This window comes from Theropithecus gelada, chromosome 15 (assembly GCF_003255815.1).
Source record: "Theropithecus gelada isolate Dixy chromosome 15, Tgel_1.0, whole genome shotgun sequence".
Classification (NCBI taxonomy): domain Eukaryota; kingdom Metazoa; phylum Chordata; class Mammalia; order Primates; family Cercopithecidae; genus Theropithecus; species Theropithecus gelada.
This window is the reverse complement of record NC_037683.1, coordinates 29731452-29751289: the sequence shown is the minus strand read 5'-3', so window position 1 is coordinate 29751289 and position 19838 is coordinate 29731452. Positions and strand designations below refer to the sequence as shown.

General features: G+C 38.5%; 1 protein-coding gene across 2 annotated transcripts in view; it reads right to left on the bottom strand.

Annotated features, from left to right (window-relative positions):
- Positions 1-2823: 2823 nt before the first annotated feature.
- ECPAS (Ecm29 proteasome adaptor and scaffold) overlaps positions 2824-19838 on the bottom strand; it is a 131803-nt gene continuing 114788 nt past the window's right edge. Inside the window, exons 36-49 of one of the 2 annotated variants that reach the window (XM_025359243.1) lie at positions 18452-18517; positions 17105-17194; positions 15976-16042; positions 15320-15411; positions 15177-15243; positions 14434-14625; positions 13677-13885; positions 12782-12825; positions 12495-12687; positions 11115-11253; positions 8598-8703; positions 8310-8398; positions 5678-5749; positions 2824-4278 (exon numbers count right to left, since the gene is read on the bottom strand). In XM_025359243.1, coding sequence (XP_025215028.1) covers positions 4139-4278; positions 5678-5749; positions 8310-8398; positions 8598-8703; positions 11115-11253; positions 12495-12687; positions 12782-12825; positions 13677-13885; positions 14434-14625; positions 15177-15243; positions 15320-15411; positions 15976-16042; positions 17105-17194; positions 18452-18517 — 1566 coding nt within the window. In that variant the 3' untranslated portion in view covers positions 2824-4138. The remainder of the gene's footprint in view (positions 4279-5677; positions 5750-8309; positions 8399-8597; positions 8704-11114; positions 11254-12494; positions 12688-12781; positions 12826-13676; positions 13886-14433; positions 14626-15176; positions 15244-15319; positions 15412-15975; positions 16043-17104; positions 17195-18451; positions 18518-19838) is intronic. The other variant, XM_025359242.1, reaches the window with a different exon arrangement.

Sequence of the window (19838 nt, the reverse complement as noted above, 5' to 3'; positions counted from 1 at the left end):
ACTGTTCTGGAATCAAAAGTAGCATAACAGAATTATACATCTAACTACTAATACCCAACATTGGTTTTAAAGTACTCTTTTCAAGAATACCCAAACAAATACAGATGTTCCTATTAGCTGTTTTCTCACTTTTATCTTTTTCATAAAGGCTTTTTCACTACTACTTGAATGTAAAAGAAATGTATCATTTTTAAAGGTAAACAAACACTTAAAACTTTCAGAAAGCATCATTTGAAAGGCTGTTTCCAACTTTTATAACATTATAATGTTTCACTTTAAAAACATGTTACTCTAACTCCCTGGCTCCCTCCCATAATCCCAGCACTCTGGGAGGCTGAGGCACGTAGATCACCTGTGGCCAGGAGTTTGAGACTAGCCTGGCCAAAAAGGTGAAACCCCAGGTCTACTAAAATGTAAAAATTAGCTGGGTGTGTTGGCAGGTGCCTGTAATCCCAGCTACTCGGGAGGCTGAGGCAGGAGAATCCCTTGAACCTGGGAGGCAGAGGTTGCAGTGAGCTAAGATCGCACCATTGCACTCCAGCCTGGGTGACAGAGACTCCATATCAACAACAACAACAACAACAACAACAAAAAGAGCTACTCTAGAGTAAGCTAATTTGGAACCTGCTTGAAAGGAAAAAACATACCAGGAGGGAACGGCATGGGCTTGTTGGCTGCTCAAGATAATAAGCAAGGTAACTCACTTTCATGGCCACCTTCTATAGTCTAAATATTTGCTTGGCAGTTTACAGTATAGGATGTGATTGTACCTCTGACATTTTACATTCATAGCCACGTATCTTAATCTTGGTCAAAAGGAGAACTGTCTGTTGTTTCTGTATGTTCCTAAGGGATTACTTTTATGAGAAAATAAAATGTTTCCATACCTCTTCTCCAAGCATCTGACAGCAGTTGTTCAGGGAGTCTTCCTTTTGTTTCTGCTTTGCCTTGGAACTCCTAAACACTTAAGCCCAGCAATTTCTACTTACCAGAGTTAGCTCAGAATATGGCAGGCAGTAGGGCTTTTTTTTTTTTTTTTTTTTAAGTGTAACTAGTCAACGCCTTGGCAGTTGAATTATTTTCCTGGAGAATTAATAAAAATTAATGCACTACTTCAAAAGAACAGATCATGCAGTTTTATTTGCCATTTAATATCTTCTTGGGCATGGATGGGATTTTCCTTTAAAATAAGACTATCAGACACTTAGCTAGCTGGGACACACTGCAGAGGATTTTGTGAAAGTCACATATAAAATACAAAATTCTGTTAAGTATAACATCCATTTAACAATAGTTTGTACATTACAATGAGGCCAATGTCAAAATAACTCCCTGGCCTAGACAGCAGCATGAATCTATTGTGGCAGCAGCAGGTAGAAATGCCCCATGGAGGGCAGCCAGTGTGTGCACAGTGCAGTTGCTGCAAGAGCGCAGACCAACAAGGGCACATCTTTTTTCTTTTGTCTTATTAATAAGTGCACAGTGAAAGATGGAAGAGGGAAGAAATGGGGATGCAGAGGCACTTTTGCTGTGCAGGTAGACTGTATTACAGGGAGACAGGGAGATACATGGAATTATAAATTCAATGCAAACATTAAGAAACAGCTGCTCTTTATCACCAGAAAGACAATTATACACTATTTTCACGATTCTGATTTCCAACTTGCCACACTTTGGGTATCTCCTTTTCACATACCAGTACATTTGAGACAATACATCCTGTGCACTAATTCCAGGAATAAGGAATTCAGTAATAGACCCTACCACCAATCAGTTTCTTGTATGACAGGTAACACCGACTATTTCTAGGGAGAAAGAACCAAAATCTGTTTGGGGGAGCTCTGGAAAACAAAGGCTGATGATAATAAACATGTATGAGTCCTTCTGCCATTTGTTGGCCAGTGAACATTTCACAATTACAAGCTCTGTTATTAACCCTTTTAAATAAATATATGCACACATGCACATCAAACACAAGGGGCACTGTGAGACAATTATTGAGCATTACTAGCTGTGTGAATGATTAGGCTGGTCAAGATGAAGGCATTAAGTATACAAATTAGAAACGTGCTCAGAAGGCTAATGTACAGGAATTCAATAGCACTAAGCACAAAGGTTCGAGTGCCTCAGCACCACTGTTAGCACCAAGGGAAATTCCCAATATTAAAAAACAAAAAGCTTAAAAAGCATAACATTTGACAAGGTGTTAACATTTGATATAGACTAAGAGCATAATTCTTGTCTTTATAATCCTACTTTCTGAAAATATCCAACCTGCATTGCATTCTTGCCAAGGAATAATATCCCGAGTACTGTAAATGAAAGTCAGAGAGTACTTGGTGGAGGGGGAAATACTGATATGAAAAACAGTAAGTCCTAAAAGATGCCATAAACTTTCTAAAAAACATCCGAAGTTGATTTTTCCCCAAGCAAAAGCCATTCTCAAATGAAAATCCATGATAGATTCCTTAAAATTCATGATGCTACTAAAACTCACAAGTCAGTATCAGCAGAGGATGTTTTTGTAATTAACACTTAAATTTTTATTTGTAAACTCCCTTTTCAATCAGAAACAATCCCCAAATACAGCATATTCAGCCAAGTCTAGGTGCTATCTATGGCAGTGTTTTTTAAACTGTGAGTAGTGACCCAAGTTGTGAGTCAGGAAATGAATTGAGACAGTCTGAAGAGCATTATATCAGGAGCCCAGGGGAAGATATTAAAGGGTATCACACAGTTATGTATTATTTCATGAAATGTTTTAAATATTTTATATTTAGGCATGCACATATATACACACACAAACACACATGTTCTGGGTCGTGATGTAAAAAGTTATTTTTATTATGACTTGCAGTCAAAAAAGTTTGAAATACATCAGTCAATAGAGACCCTCAAAAATAATAAACATGGAGTTTCCACAAAAAATAATAAACATGGAGATTCCTGGTGTTAATGTCAATAAGGATCAGTATTGAATGTAAACCAATCTTCTGCTCTGGAATCCAAGGTAAGCTACAGAGTTCTCAGTTTACCATAAACACTAAGGCTTTACTTGTTTTTCCTCTTACCCTACACTTTCAGGCAGGGGCATGGGCAACAGAAGGAAGGAGGAAAACCCCTAGTGGCAATGATTTACTTGGAGTGGTATCATGTTATTTTGAGAAAAGGCATTTTTTAAAAGAGTAATTCCCAGGTGGCTAATTAAAAGGCTTTCCTTCTCCCCTATAAAGTCATACTGGTAGCATAAAAGTGAACAGAAATTTTATGTTGTCATTACAGTTTTGAGGCAGTCTGTGATTTTGTTTCTGGTTTTGCAAAATATGCAGCCACAGACACCGATAGAATGTGTGATCTTGTCCTAATCTACTTTACCCACCTGTAAAAGGAAGACGATTGGAATTATCCTAATGAGACTGAATCTGTCCTCTCCATCTGTAAAGATGCTAAACAATCATTTTCTCCAAATCAACCATCTAAACACACAAGACAATGTTCAGCTTCTGACTTTCGGAAACCCAACGATAAGGGTCACTTTAGTTCTGGCACAAGGGCTGTTGTGTGCTGCCCTAAACATACCTCAACTTGGAAGTTTCTTGGGTGGGCCAGGGTTAGCACTGATTTGGCAGATGGCTGTAAAAGAAAGTATCCAGGGCAGAACATTAAACAGCTGGGTTCTGACTTTGGCACAGGCCTCAGAAAGCCTCTGAGATGACACAGCTTCCTATTTCTTCAGGTTTAAGAGGAAGGTTAAAACAAGTTATTTACAGGCCCCTTCCTGAAATAACTAATTTGAATGCAGTTCTAAGATTTTTATCCAGCTTGCTCTGCAACTTTGTCTATTAATTCCTTTAATAATAGCTTGTACTCTTTTAACAACTATTTCTGCCAGTTTCCTTTACAATCACCCCTCAAACATCCAAGGTTCCATTAAGCTCACTCAGCCCAGATACTTTAAAAACATAAAGTAAAATAAAGCTAATAAGGAACAAAATTTAAGGCTTTTTCTTTTTATTTCAGCCAAGGAATGATGCATGCTACAGATTAATCTTTACTCTTCCCCACTTGGTTTTTCAAAGAACACCACCATTTCAACCCCCAATGAACATGGCACTTGTTTGTTTCTTCCCCTTCTAATTTATTCCAGATTTTCAAGTGTTTTCTTCAGTAACGCTGCTTTCTCCTGCAGTTCAGGTCTGCTGTCTGGCTCCATAGTAGCTAAAGACTCAATTAGGAGCACTCTGCATTCAGATGTCAAACATTCCCACTGTTTAGATTCTGCATGAAAAAAAAAAAAAAAAAGCAAAAAGAAAAAACCCCAAAGATTCCTTATAGGACAAGAAAAAAATTTTTAAATATCCATCCCCCAAATAAATGCAAAGCAACCTCTTGATAACAGATCAGTATATAATGACTTAATGTTCAATAGGTGTCTCAAAACCTAATTCTTGACAATAGCCTAGAGGCACATCAGGGAGTTTCCTCTCCTTCCTCCAGTATCAGTGGGAGAAAGCGAAATAACTACAATGAAGCATAGTAGGAAGAAGGAATTATCGGGGCAAGGCACACTATAGCAAAAAAGTCATTTCAACAACACCATCGCAAGGCCATTTCATAAGATATGGTCAGTCAAAAAAAAAAAAGAAAAACTTGTAAGAAATTTCATAATTGCAAGGTCAGATTAAGTAGATGACACTCCCTTTTCTTTGAGTAAGGCATCTGAGAACTATTACATGCACACTGAAAATTTTAGAAAATAAGAAAGTATGTCAAATCTTAAATCTTGTTTACAAGGTTTTGCCACTTTCTAGCCATGTGGCTTCAAGCAAGTTTAGCTTGCCTTCAGCCTCATGTTCCTCATCTGGACTATATTAGTACGTATCTGGCAAACTGAGAATTTGGTAATATGACTTAAGTGCCTAGCTCTTTTATCTCAACAAGGAAAAAAGGGATCAGGAGATGTTTAGTGTTACTGAGTCTAAAAGTTCTGTCTGATGGAGCCCTAAGAGAGGTGTTTTAATTGCTAAGCAAAGATAGAGAAGTAGAAAGAGCAAACACACAAGGTTGCAGGAAAAACGTTTCCATCTCCTACATTCTTAATCCATGAAGTTAAAACAATTTGAGAGACAGGAAAAAAAAGAAGACAGTCCTCCTTCTGAAATCAGTAACAGATACACCACTGGAGAAAATGCTAACAGTTCCCCCTACCCTGCCCACTGATAGACCATTAGAAGAAAAACAGCTTAGGGGAGAAGTAGTAGGATTAAGAAAATTGCTACTACCAGATTTGATGACTCAGGGAGATAACTGTTAAAAATGTTTTTCCAACTCCACTTTTCAGTGTGCCGTTCTGCTTACTTACATGCACACATGCCACTGTCAACCACTTCCTCTAATTAACCAAGATTAAGTCAGGATTCCCGATGAAAACAAAAACTTTATTACTTTAAGACAACTATAGCTTAATAATATATTAAAAATATATAAAAGAATATCAAATTTAAATATTTAGTAAAATTTAATAGTTTTGGCTTTATCCATTCTTATTGCATGTGCATACATACTGATTTGTATTTCAGAGTATATGCTTAGAGTATAAGAAAAATGAAACAAAAAATTTCTAAAACATATGCCACATGGCTTTGTGGTCCTCCAGTCAGAACTAACAACAACTTACCTTCAAGTTTTATAAGCAGCAATTCTATCACAGATAAAGCTTCTGTTCTCACAGATGAGTAGGTCTTATTTTCTAAAAAGAAAAATCATACAGTTTATACGGCCTGCCTGAAAAACACAACCTCCAAGATTAAATTTGTGTTACTGAAAGAAAGATGTCCAGAAATTACAACTCTAGGGAAGGGTACATCTGGTTTTTTGTTTTGTTATGTTTTAAAGGAAGCTTCCCTTTGCTAAGTATCAAATACTTGAAATGTGCTAATGTACATAGTCTCCTACTTTGGGAAAACAAAAACCTGTCAGCCAAGTATACCAATCACCACAACAAATGGTAATATTTAAATGATCCATTTTAGAAGTGGAAGATGCAAAAACTATCTCAAACACAAAATCATCTTCACATCACACATAAGAACGATCCTTAGGTCTGCATGACCCTCCTCATTTTACCAAAGAACATTATACGACCCAGTGTTTAAGCCGATCAGGGAAACCTGGAACCCAGCAAAGACAAGTCTGTTGGCTGCCAGTTCTTTATCCATAAAAGCATGTTACTGCCAGCAACTGCAACTGAAGCATGCTTCCTTGGCATCCACTCTTTGACATGGCATCTGATTCACGGTGAAATTGTCTACCAAAAAAATCAACATACAACCAAGCCCAAAGCAGGGTAGGCATGAGATGGGCCTTAATCTTGTTATGCTATGAAGTACAGAAGTGCTACAGTGACGGTGACCTGTCAAAATGACACAGGAGTCAGCTTGAAAGGGCTTCCACTGGCCAAATCTGGGACAATTTGAGTAACAAATTAAGATTTAAAAACTTAAATTATAAACCCTTTGAAGGGGGAAAGAAATCCATGAATCAATGCCAGTAACAGATAAATAAAAAGATGGGCAGAAGAGAAGAATCTTGCTTACAATAGAATTCCAACTATCAAATGGTGAATGTGGACAAAATGCTAGAGTTGCAAAATCATCTTAGTAAAAACTGGTTCAGGGAAGAATCATCAATGCATGCTAAATACAGAGAAGAGATTGTAAAGAAGATAAACATTATTTGAATGATCTTAAGGTCTGTTCCCACAGGCTACTTATTAGACACAAAAGGAAAATATAGTAACTAGCCATTAGAGAAAAACTGATAGTACCTTGACCAGGTAATCAAAGTTAACATCACAAATGATAACAGATGGACACTGTGTGTGCCTCTTAATGTGAGGACATATCACTTATGTAAGTATCCCAACTGGGAATTCATAACCTGGATCTGATCATGAGAACACATCAAACACCAAATGAGAAACATTGTTTTTTTCAAAAAGGGACTTTATTCTTCAAAATTGTCAATGTCCTAAGACAAAGAAAGATTGACAAAGTATTCCAGATTGAAGGAGACTAAAAATACATGACAACAAAATTCAATAAATAATTATGAATTGGAGGCCAAGGCGGGCAGATCACTTGAGGTCAGGAGTTTGAGACCAAGACTAGCCAACATGGTGAAACCCCGTCTCTATGAAAAGTACAAAAATTAGCCAGGCTTGATGGCACGCACCTGTAAGCCCAGCTACTTGGGAAACTGAGGCAGGAGAATCACTTAAACCCAGGAGGCAGAGCTGCAGTGAGCCAAGATCGCACCATTGCACTCCAGCCTGGGTGACAGAGCAGACCCTGTCTCAAAAATAATAATAATAATCATCATCATCATCATCATCATCATCCTGGACTGGATTCCCTAATGAAGGGGAGGGAAAAAAAACAATCCTATAAAGAACATTACTGGCTGGGTGTGGTGGCTCATGTCTGTAACTCCAGTATTTTGGGAGGCCAAGACAGGTGGATTGCTCGAGCTCAGGAGTCCGAGAACACCCTGGGCCAACACAGTGAAGCCCTGTCTCTACAATTAATATAAAAATTAGCCAGGTGTGATAGTAACTGTAATCCAAGCTACTTGGGAGACTGAGGCAGGAGGACTGCTTGAACCTGGAAGGTGGAGGTTGCAGTGAGCTGAGATCACACCTCTGCACTTCAGCCTGAGTGACAGAGCGAGACTCTGTCTCAAAAAGTAAAAATAAAAATAAAGAACATTACCGAATCAACTGAACAAACTAGAGTATGAACAATAAACATTTGATTTAAAAAACTGCATCCATGTTTACTACCTAAAGTTGACAATGGTACTGTGGCACACTAAATAACTGAGGAAAAAGGGGGCCTGATGTAAGCAACATACTTTCAAATGGTTCAGGAGAAAAACATGTATACAGAAGTCCAAATGACAAAGCAAATGGCACAAAATGTTAACAGATGATTCTGGGTAAAGTGTATACATATTGCAGAGTATTAAATGTACTGTCGTTGCAACCATTGTGTAAGTTTGAATTTACTTTCAAATAACAATTTTGTAAAAATACTTGTCACGAAGGTTTTTCTAAACTAGATGCTAAAATCCTGTTATAGTTCCAGATTTAAATATTCCAGTTAAGGGGTACACACGGAGTATATTAAGTAGCAGAGTCCAGTAGCTGTTTCAGAAATTTAGTTCCTAAGACAAGGTAGGAAATATTTGAAGCTCGGCTCCTTAGCTTTAAAATTAGGACTCCCTCGTCAGTTTTAGTTTACTACACTCACCTAAAGAATATGTGATTGATTTACAAGTTTCAAGCAGAATTTCAGCCAAAGCCTCAGGATCTGCATATTCTTCTTCCAAAAGCATTAACCTATACAAATCAGAAAGCAAGGGACAAATGCTAATTATTAAGAAACAGTCTAAAACTTTCCTGTCACAATTTCTGTCTGTATGTATCATTGTCACTTTAGCTACTAGTTTTTAAATGTATAAAAATTCCACTGATTATATATAAAATGCTGCAGGGGTGGGGGGAACAAAATAAAAAACTGAACCATGAAGCAGTTTACCCCTGAAAAAAGGCATTCATTGATTGCAAGACTCCTAGCTGCACTTTCCACGTGCTGAGTTTTAGCCGTTCACACATCAGTTTGCACAGCTCCTGACGATAACAACCTGGGAAAGAAAGACAAGGTGGGACACAGGAGGAGAGAGTATAAAAGAGCAAGAGATGGAATAAATGAGGGACAGACAGAGAGAGCAAGAGAAAGGCAGAGGGACAGAGAAAGAGAGAGGGCAGGGAGGATAAGGGAGAGAAAAGCAGGAAAAAGAGAAATAAAACAATAAATATTTTTAATTAAAGCCATTGAAATTTCTCCAAAACCTTCAGCATGACTTTGTACTCAATCCCCAAACAAATTTCCTTGATCAGAAACTGCCCCCACAAAGGTACAATATAATTGTTTACAAATATTCACTTTCAAGGCATATGGTTCTCCATGGAACTGAGAAAGCACTTTAACCACACCCCCTTTGCCCCTCAAAACTCCCTGAATGACAGCCAAAAGGAGAACTCTGGAGGCCAGGAGCTCCTCTCTAGATGCTCACAAGCCTCTGCAAATTGCAGGTTTACCAAGAGTCAACAGTGCTTTCTTATAAACCTGTTATGCCAACCGCAACTGTAATTATAATTATATAATTAATATTATGCCAACTGATGAACCAGCAGAAAACTTAAGAACGAAGTTGTTTTTAATTACTGTAGGATTTTGTAGGGCTCAAACAAATGTAAAAATGGGGGAAAAAATCTAGAATTCTGCACTAGAATTGTCTCATAAGAGCTTGAAATTTCTCTATTTTAAAGAAACAAAACCCAGAAATTGTAGATATATGTAAGAAGCCAATGCGTAACAGTTAAGTTCCTAAAGAAAAGGCCTTGGTTCGCAATAAATGCACTTTTCTATTAACAACCTTCTACGTCTTATATTAAAATAAACTGCTTTATGTTTGTATCAACTTTCTCATACAATTCCCTACCTTAGCTGTCTCCACCTATCAAGGAAAAGTGTAACAGTCTTTATAGTGTCATATTAGTGAACTTCCACTGCAGTGTATAATATTAAGAAATAAAACCACTTGCAAATTTGTATCTTCTGGGAAACTCTTCCTATAAACACAGCAAATACGTAAGTTCACTCAAAGGCTGACAGGGCTCAAAGAGAACCTTAACTCTGATTCTAGACATATCCAATTACAAATACTCAACAATACCTTTTTTAATAACATTCAGTAATATTGTCGCTTGGCATGGAGGCTCATACCTATAAATCCCAGCACTTCAGGAGGCAGGCCAAAGTGGGAGGATCACTTGAGCCCAGGAGTTTGAGACCAACCTGGGCAACACAGCAAGACCTCACCTCTTCAAAAAAAAAAAAAAAACAAAAAACTAGCTAGGTGTCATGGCATGCACCTGTATACCCAAATACTTGGGAGGCTGAGGCAGGAAGATCACTTGAGCCCTGGACGTAAAGGCTGCAGGGACTGCACATTGCACTCCAGCCTGGGTAACAGAGCAAGACCCTGTCTCTAAAAAAAAAAAATATATATATATATATATATGTAGACACACACACTAAGATCTTCAGCGGGATGCACTGTAGGACCCAACCCAAGGCAAGCTTAAAGGGTAGCATCATCACTTCTTGGCCTTTTGGCTAAGATCCAGTGTAAAGGGTAGTATCATCCCAAGGTTAAGGACCTATCAGGGGACTCGAAACTAACTGCAACCTCATCCAATAATAAAGGTTTACTGTTGATGTAATCTTTGGGAAATACATGTCCAGTTCTGAAAATCGTCCAGTAGTGAGTTTTTCACTGAAACAAGGATTTCAAGTGCTTACTGAACACTTGGTAACACGGCCATTCATTTTAGGATAAAGAGACCCCACTAATAAACTTTGTGGATTCCTCCAAATGATCATCAAGAAGATCAGCAGAACTCTTCTATCAAACTCTCTGCATAAAATGTATCATGGTTATTATAGGTGGAACTATGCCCCCAAAGTTCATATGTTGAAATACTATCCCCCAGTACCTCAGAATGTTACTGTATTATTATTAGACAGAAGACAGACCCTTTAAAGAGGTCCTATGAGTGGGCCCTAATACAGTGTGTCTGGTGTCCTTACAGGAAGAGGTGATTAAGACACAGAGACAACAAAGATCATGTGAAGACACACGGAGAAGACAGCCATTCCCAAGCCAAGGTCTCAGAAGAAACTAACCCTGCTGACGATGCCTTGATCTCAAAAGCTCAGACTTCCATCCTCCAGAATTGTGAGAAAATAAATTTCTGCTAAGCCACCCAGTCCGTGATACCTTCTTACAGCAGCCCTCGCTGCAATAGTACACTGATCAGTGAGGTGATATGCTCACGTACACAAAAAATTTCCACTGAGTAATTCTCATTACTAATCAATCAGGCTCGATAAGAAACAATAACTATACTTTGTCATACAGAAAACCTTTGCTCTCATTAAGTAACCTCTGGTTACAGCACTTCTTCAAATGCGGTTTCTGGTGCTTACGTTGGGTCTCTGCGTTTCGGGGCCAGGCTTTGCCCAGGCTTTCAAAGGCACCCAGCAGATATTCCAGCTGGAGCTCCTTTTCCTTCTCATTCTCATCTTCATTTTTGGTTGTCTGGACCCCACTACTTTCAAGTGAATTCTAGGATATATCAAAGAAAATAAAATTTAATATTTTCTTCTTCAAAGTTACAGGTATGCTATTAAAGCAATCAGGGTACTAGGGCAGGAGCTATTAACCAAGAGTTAAACAGTAAATTCTCTACCATAAGCTTCCCCATTTACAACCAGAATACTGTGTCTCTAATAAATTTAGGAAATACTTTACAGGAATCTGTAAACAAAAGCTAAAAAATACTGCATATGTAGTCTTTTGAGCATAACGTGAGATCTGCATGAGAATCAGGTATTAAAGATGGAAGAAACTCAGTAATGATCTGAATAAATCCAAACTCTTTCTTGATAGATAGGAAAACAGAGGCTAAGAAAAGCAACTGGTCCAGCTTGCTAGTGATGTCATCAACTTAAAATACAAGTCTCCTAAATCCATATGCTATCACTATGTTTATAATAGAAATTATTTAAATAGCCTTATTACTGAAAGAAAACAACTGCAAATTAGCAGCAATAAGAAATAAGAATGTTACTTAAAATATTCATGTTTCACAAATAGGGAAACCACACTCTTTTTTTGGACCAGTGCCCAACTTTTAAAACTGAGTATTCCAATTTTCCACATGAAACCTGAGTGGTTTTTTTTTTGACCCAAATCCTCCACTATATGGCAGAGGCAATTCACATGACACACTGAGCTTCTTGCCTTTATTCTAGGATGGCTGGGGAGGCTTAGCTTATTAGCTAAGGCAAAGCTTATTATGACATAAACTGTTCATTCACTACCAAATCCACTCTCTGCTTCTCCCATGGAGGGAAAATGGACACCCAGAATGAAGACTCAGTCTGCTGCCAGGTGTGCTAAGTACTGAGCAACGGGATGGATATAAGTCAAAGTGCCATCTAGCGGTGCCCAAGAACTCTCCTCAAGAGAGAACTGGCATGCCCACTGTGATCCTTCATCCTTGCTTCACCTCCTCTGCATTCCTGCCTGGAACACACATACACTGTGGACCTTGAGGATGATGACTCCACCCTAGAAATGGCAGAGTTGGGAGATGTAAAGAGCCGGAATACCTGAACGCTTTGTGATGCTCCCAATGCTACATGAGAAACATAGCACTGTCTATCTTGTTTAAGGCCATATTTTGGAATTTCTCTGCTACTTGCAGCTAAACTAATCCTAATAATCAGGACATAGGGGAAAACAATGTTTTAACTCTTTCTTTTTAAAGTATAAACCAGAACTGAGGATACAGGTGGTATTACCTTCTTGATGAGAGGTATGACAATGTCAGAAAACTCCTGGAATCTGTCTTCTTTGGTGGCCTTCAAGACATCAGCTGCACAGCTGATTGCTACAATCTTGTATTTGAGATTCTCTTTGCTACATTCCTTCAGAACAGCTTGAAGAATTTCATTTGTGCTGGGTTGATTGGGCACAGACTTTTCCAGCTCTGCACTACAGGATCCATAAAAAAGCATCAGAAGTTAATAAAGGCTGCAGCTTTCAGGTTCAGTTTAAGAAATGGCATCCTCATTGAAAGAACATTTACCTGCAAGCTGTCACCACACAGGCAATGGCTTTCAACAGCTCTTCCTAAGGGGGTGAAAGATGAGGACATACTATTAATCCCAAACATGTCATTTACACTCTCTACACTATGATTATAATTACCTTAGGAATTTCTGATAACTGTGACAACAAAAATTAACAACTGTCACCTCATCTTTAATGCATAATTTTAAGCACATCCACCAAGTTTTACTCCAAACCATGGACGCAGGATAATTATCTTCACCTCCATTTCATAGAAGCCTAAAGCACTGATTTGACCCAGGTCTCACAGACAACAGTGTCAACCACAGAATTAGAATGATGTCTGACTCCCAGTCCAGTACTACTTCAGTACCGCATGGGCCACTGTTGACCTTTACAACATAAAGATCATTATGTTGCCACAATCTCATGTTCCCCACTGAGTGTTCACTGTAAGAATCCTACTAAAGCCCTTGTGTAAAAAAATAACTGTTACTAATTCATAGGTCCCAGAGATGGGCATCTTCAGCCCCAGGTTTAGAAGCAGCCTACCTTGCTACTCTATGTCACACGGGCCCAATCCTGATCTTTTTATGCTCAATCCTGATCTGTTCATAAGGTCAACAGGTACAAAATGCTGACAAGTTGGTTTAAGACATAACTTGGAAGGCTGAATATGAAAAATGTATCTATCTCCAGCATTACTGTCCATTATGCAAGGCCACGTGGGTTCCAGTTTCAGAGGAAATACCACAGTTAATTGGGCAAGGTTTACCCAAAGCTCCACCGTCTAGGAAATCTGGTTCACAAAAATAATCCATCAGAAGTTACACAAAACCAGACCCTTATTATTATATGAAATGAAAGATGAAGTCAGAATCCCTTTAACTGGGCATGAATGGTTCCTTTACCTTTCCTGCCCACGTTCTTCCAGCCAGGCCTTGCAGCAATGCGGTCAGTATCATTCCGAGATATGGAGGTACTAGAGAGCTAGTTTGCTTTGCAATTGATGCCATGGCAATTGCACCCTGGGCTTTCATTTTCCAAGACTGAGACTGCAAAGCCTTCTGGGTAATAGTAATTAACTCCTGCAGGTATAATCGAATGCCACCAAAAGAACCTAGGAAAGCAAAATTAAAACAACTTTTAAGTGACAAGAAAAATTAACTAATTTTTCTAAGTCTGAAAAAGAGTCAGTGACCAACAGTCTAAAAGCAGTGATTCTCAACTGTTAAAACACACCACTCTCTCAAAGGGAGAGAAAGTGTGTTGGTGTTGTGACTTACTCTCACAATAGTAGAACTTTACGAACTTAGGTGCCCACAGGAACGTATCACACAAATGGGCATCACCCATTAATATGTAACAAGGTGAAAAACACATTTAGAAAACTACTGTAAAATAGTCTAAGGCCACATAAAATCACACTTTCAATTAAAAATGTAAAGCTCTCCTTGCTCACAGAGTTTGTATTCTCTCATGTGGGCAGTGAGGAATGAGTAAACACAAAAATCCTAAGTGCCAACCTTGAGAACTCAGCAATTGGGATGGGTGCATATTAAGGTCCTGGGAAAGTAACTTTAGAGGAGTTTATGAATAATGAATGCAAGTAAAAAATTCTAGCTGTGATTCCTAAGAAGCAGGTTTAACTCAGGTCACACTACTAACCAGGTACATTTTCCTGCCACACTTCAGTCCATAAATTACATTCTTCTTTTTCGGATTTTTCCTCATCAGCAATTTCATGCATGCCTAAAAATGCCAGAGGCAGGACTTCTTTTGCATGATTCTTTAACACATCAGGGCTGTATCGTCCAATAGCATGAATAGTCAAAGCACAAGAGGTCTTGTAGATAGGTTCTGAAAAGGAGAAACCAAAATCTTTATGATATTTATTGTTTTCAAGGGTAACTGATCTAAATAGGCTATTGTTCAACTCATACAATAGCAAAACAAATAGGTAAAGTCAATTAGAAATGTTTCTAGCAGGCTGGGTTGTGGTGGCTCACACCTGTAATCCCAGCACTTTGAGAGGCCAAGGTGGGCAGATAGCTTGAGCTTGGGAGTTTAAGACCAGCCTGGGCAACATGGCGAAACCCCATCTGTACAAAAAATACAAAAATTAACCAGGTGTGGTGGCACGTGCCTGTAGTCCCCGCTACTCAGAAGGTTGAGGCACAAGAATCGCTTGAGCCCAGGAGGCTGAGATTGCAGTGAGCCGAGATAGCACCACTGCACTCCAGCCTCAGCGACAAAGCCAGACACCATCTCAAAAAAAAAAAGAAAAGGAAAGAAACAAATGTTTCTAGCAAATCACATAAAATCATGGAGGGTAAGACCTAATTCGTACTGTTTTATTGGGCTGTTAACATCTAAATTTAAAATAACATAAAATAGAAAAAGAAAGGTACCTTCTTTCTCCATATACCACCCACTGAGCTTCTGCAGGAGTTTTTCAGTGCTGCTATCCCGTGAAGTCTGAAAAAGAAACAATCCTAAGTATTTCTTTGTAACTGTCAGAGTTTTATTTAACTAAGCAAAAAATTTAACTCACCCGAACTAAATGGCCCATGGCAAATGCACAAGATTTCTGAATCACACTGTTCCGATCTGTCAGGCCACTAAGCAAAGCACTCATAAGTTTACCTACCAGAAATAAAGAGAAAAAAATCTGATACTTGGTTGACCAAATGTTCCACTCTGTTCCCAGAACCCAAACAAACCTAACCCTATAATTAACATCTGATTTCCTCCACAGTATAGATTTCTGAATGTTATATTTATATATCCATTTGCTTCCTTTCACCTGATATAAAGTTAAAATTAAACCAGAATTATCGTGGAAAAATTTGCAAAAATGAGAGCCAGGTATATAAAGAACATTAGCCCAGTCTAGAAACCAATCTAAGAAGAGAAAAATGCTGACGTAAAATCAGCTATCAATGGTAAGTCCTCTGGAATAGAGGATACTTTTACCTCCATATACCACTAAGGAACAATCAAACGTTTATGAACAGTGAAAAGTTGCTAAACTTGATAAACCCTGCACTTCCTGCAGACAAAGAAATGAAGGGGCCAGGGGACTGAAGGGAGAAAAGGCACACAGCATCACAAGCAGGTCTGAATGATAATTCTTTTTCCTTTTTAAAACTCTGTCACACAAGACAGGGCCGTGCAAAAATATCACCACACATCACTTGACAAACTCACCTGAGTAAGGTGTTAGGTCCTGAGGACACTGAGTAGTTAATGACACAATGACACTGGCACAGCCACCCTACAGGATTACAAAAGCAAAGGTCTAAATCTGATGGTCACAATGTTCTACCTACCAAACCACTGGCTTAGGTGCCAAAAATTTAAACATATAAAATACATGAAACCTAATACCCCCTCCAGGATTCAATACAGAAAAAGGAAAACTCTTAAACTAGTAATGCAGAGATTTTATTTTTTAAACTCCCAAGAGAAAGATGGGTGATCTTAGACATTGTGAAAAAGAAAGAAAACTGGTACAATCTTCTGGAAAAGCAAAATATGTCATCTTGTCCATCACTGGGCTAACATTTCCATTTCTAGAAATTTAACCAAATATCTTCAGGTATGCCTCATCACCGTAAAGCATCACGGTGCTTTACTAATTTTTCAAAAACTGAAAACAAGTCAGATGTTCCCTGATGGAATAAAATAAATGGTGTTACATCCATACAGTGGAGTATCACAGGGCCATTAGAAGAGGACATTGCAGAAGATACATGTGCAGAAAAGACTGGAAGGAAACACTCCAAAATACTAACAGCAGTTATCTCTGTATAGCAAAATTCTGGACAATTTTTAACTTTTTCCTAATCTATAAATGCTAAAATTTTAAAATACCAGCAAGTGTTAATTTTGTCATAAGAAAAAATGTGAGTTATTAATTTGTTGTTAAAAGGGTGGTGGGCGGGGGGGCGTCTGATCCTTCAAAGATCTTGAAAACGAAGACATTTTTCTGTTCAAACACTGCTGACCCCTCTGTGAAAAATGCAATTGCCACCTAAAACAATCCATGCCCTAATAACTGGATGTGCATTTCCATGAACTGCTAATGAATGACAACCTAGAGGGTACGTACATGGCACCCAGAGAACAGAAATGATTCCACTAAGTAAGTTAAGACAATACTTACTGGAACAGTTACATGTTTTCAGTTATCGGTGCAACCACAGAAATAAAATGGTTAGTGTATAATAATATTAGATTTTGTGGTAAAACATGAATTTCAAACATGATGGCTGTTATATCCTTATGGCCAAAACTAATGAAGATGCACATTTCTTCTTGTGAAAAGTACACTTACCTTAGTTCCAAGACCTACACCACTTCTGATCAGTTCACACAACCTAGGAACTAGCTCGCCCAGCACCGACACATCAAGATATTGCAGGCACTTTTGAAAAAGGACAAATATAAAGGTAAGCCTTGGCAAATAAGTCAGGACCACATCTTCAATTAAAAACTGCCCTTGTCAAACATGTACCCACTGGATTTGACATGAAGTTGAAAAATCACTGTTTGATTCTGCTCTAATTTCAATATTAAAACCACCACTGTACTACAAACAGAAAAATTATTCATCAGTGATTCAACACTAAAAACAAACCAAAAAATGAAAAACATCAATTGGCTAAAAAAGAAAATAATGGTTACTCAAGAATAAAGAATCTTTCGGGCCTACTTCCTCTTTATCAATCCATGTTTGGTATAAAAAACCTAAACTAAAAATTTACCTTCTACAGTGGGCCTACCCTACCAAATCCCCTCTAATGAGTCAATTTCTTAGATGAATTTTCCTATAAATTGCTGGCTTTTATTTTTGAAAATGCAATTAACATGTTTTCTATTAATAATGAATATAACTAAATGGTATTCACTAACTATTCCTATTTCTTTTTTATTTCCCCCCAATAATCCAACAAAGATACAACATTCTTAGACCAAATTTTGGTAACAGTCCCCCAACAGGTACTAAAACATAACTACTTCTCTTGTCCAGTTTAACGTAGTTTTTTGTACATTTCAATTTTTTTAGGGGTTGGATCTGTATCTTCAGAGTCCTGCTAAAGGTATAGATCTGCTTAGCAAACTAATTTCCAGTAAACACAATCATAGCTAACTAACCACTACCAGGAGTACACAACAGAGTAACTTTACCAAGACTCCAGGAACTTTAGAAATCAGAACCTGAGAGTGCCAAGCAGCTCTTTACTGCAAATGCCTTCCTATGACTAAAACAACATATCGACATTGCCCAATCTCTTCACCTACCTTTATGTTACCTACTTCATTAAATACCTCCAGCTTATAACTTTCCTAGTTCCTCCCAAAGATAACTATTAGGCACAGGCACAACTCTGAACCTTTCTAAATACACAGATCAAAAGACTACAGATGTAAATTTATACAGAGCTCTTAATATGTTGTTGTCCCTTGTAACACAAATTTGGACCGACTGTTTCTGGTATTTGGGGAACTATTTATTCCACTTAGTGACAGAGAAGAAAAGAGAAATATACTAAGAAAAAACTGGAGTCACAACAGCTGCTCGACTCATCCCATAAGTCTCTACTTCATTTAACGTAGCCTGAAGACTTTGAAGAATTACACTTTCAGGTAAGCAAACCCTCTCATTATTTAAGACACTCACCATGTTGATTGTTTCCATCATCGGAGAGGATTTGGCAGCACTAAGGCGAGCATTATCCATCGCAGCCTAAAGAACAGAAATTCAAGTCACTCGGCACATTCAATTAATTAGGAATAATCCACACACACACCATAAAAGACTTTCACTTCCAAATTACAGAACTTAAAAAAAAAATCCGTAGCTATAACAAAGGCACACATTAAGTCTAACTCTAATTTCTTTTGACCTATACTCAACAATTTACCAGGAGACGCAGCACCTCACTACAGGCGAAAAATTCAGATAATAGTTAAGAAATTAGCATAGTATGGCTGTGGGCAAGTCATCCAGCCTTCTTGAGCCTGAGGTTCTCCATCCACTAAATAAAGGAACTGACTAAATAAATTTCTAAGGTTTTTAAAATTGTGTCTAAGCAGTAAAAAATTTTATACGGGTAGTTCTTTAACTTTGTAATCAACCTTCATATCTACAAAGGTATTTTAATCTAACAACTATGCTGAAGGAGAGGTTAATACTATCCAGATATGATAAAGGAGAAAAGTAAGTCATACACAAGTGAATTGCCTAGGGCTGCAAAGTTTAGACTAGAATTTATGTTTCCAAATTCTCAATGCTTAGTAAACATTCTATGGACACCCAGGAAGGGGCAAGTCTACTGCTGAAAGAGGGAAAAATAATGAATAAATAAGCAGCAGCAACATTAGAGGCAAAGGGTAAAGAGAGTAAGTTATTAGAGAAGTTTAGGCAAGTTAAAGAGCAAATAGTGAACAGAGGAAATATGTTGTATATAACAGTGTTTAATAGTTCTAATAAAAAAAGTAAATTAAAAAGTCAAATAGAAGGGGCGGAGCAAGATGGCCGAATAGGAACAGCTCCAGTCTTCAACTCCCAGCGCGAGTGACACAGAAGACCGGTGATTTCTGCATTTTCAACTGAGGTACTGGGTTCATCTCAATGGGGAGTGCCAGACGATCGGTGCTGGTCAGCTGCTGCAGCCCGACCAGCGAGAGCTGAAGCAGGGCGAGGCATCGCCTCACCTGGGAAGCGCAAGGGGAAAGGGAATCCCTTTACCTAGCCAGGGGAACTGAGACACACAACACCTGGAAAATCGGGTAACTCCCACCCCAATACTGCGCTTTAAGCAAACAGGCACACCAGGAGATCATATCCTACACCTGGCCGGGAGGGTCCCACACCCACGGAGCCTCCCTCATTGCTAGCACAGCAGTCTGTGATCTACCGGCAAGGCAGCAGCGCGGCTGGGGGAGGGGCGCCCGCCATTGCTGAGGCTTAAGTAGGTAAACAAAGCTGCTGGGAAGCTCGAACTGGGTGGAGCTCACAGCAGCTCAAGGAAACCTGCCTGTCTCTGTAGACTCCACCTCTGGGG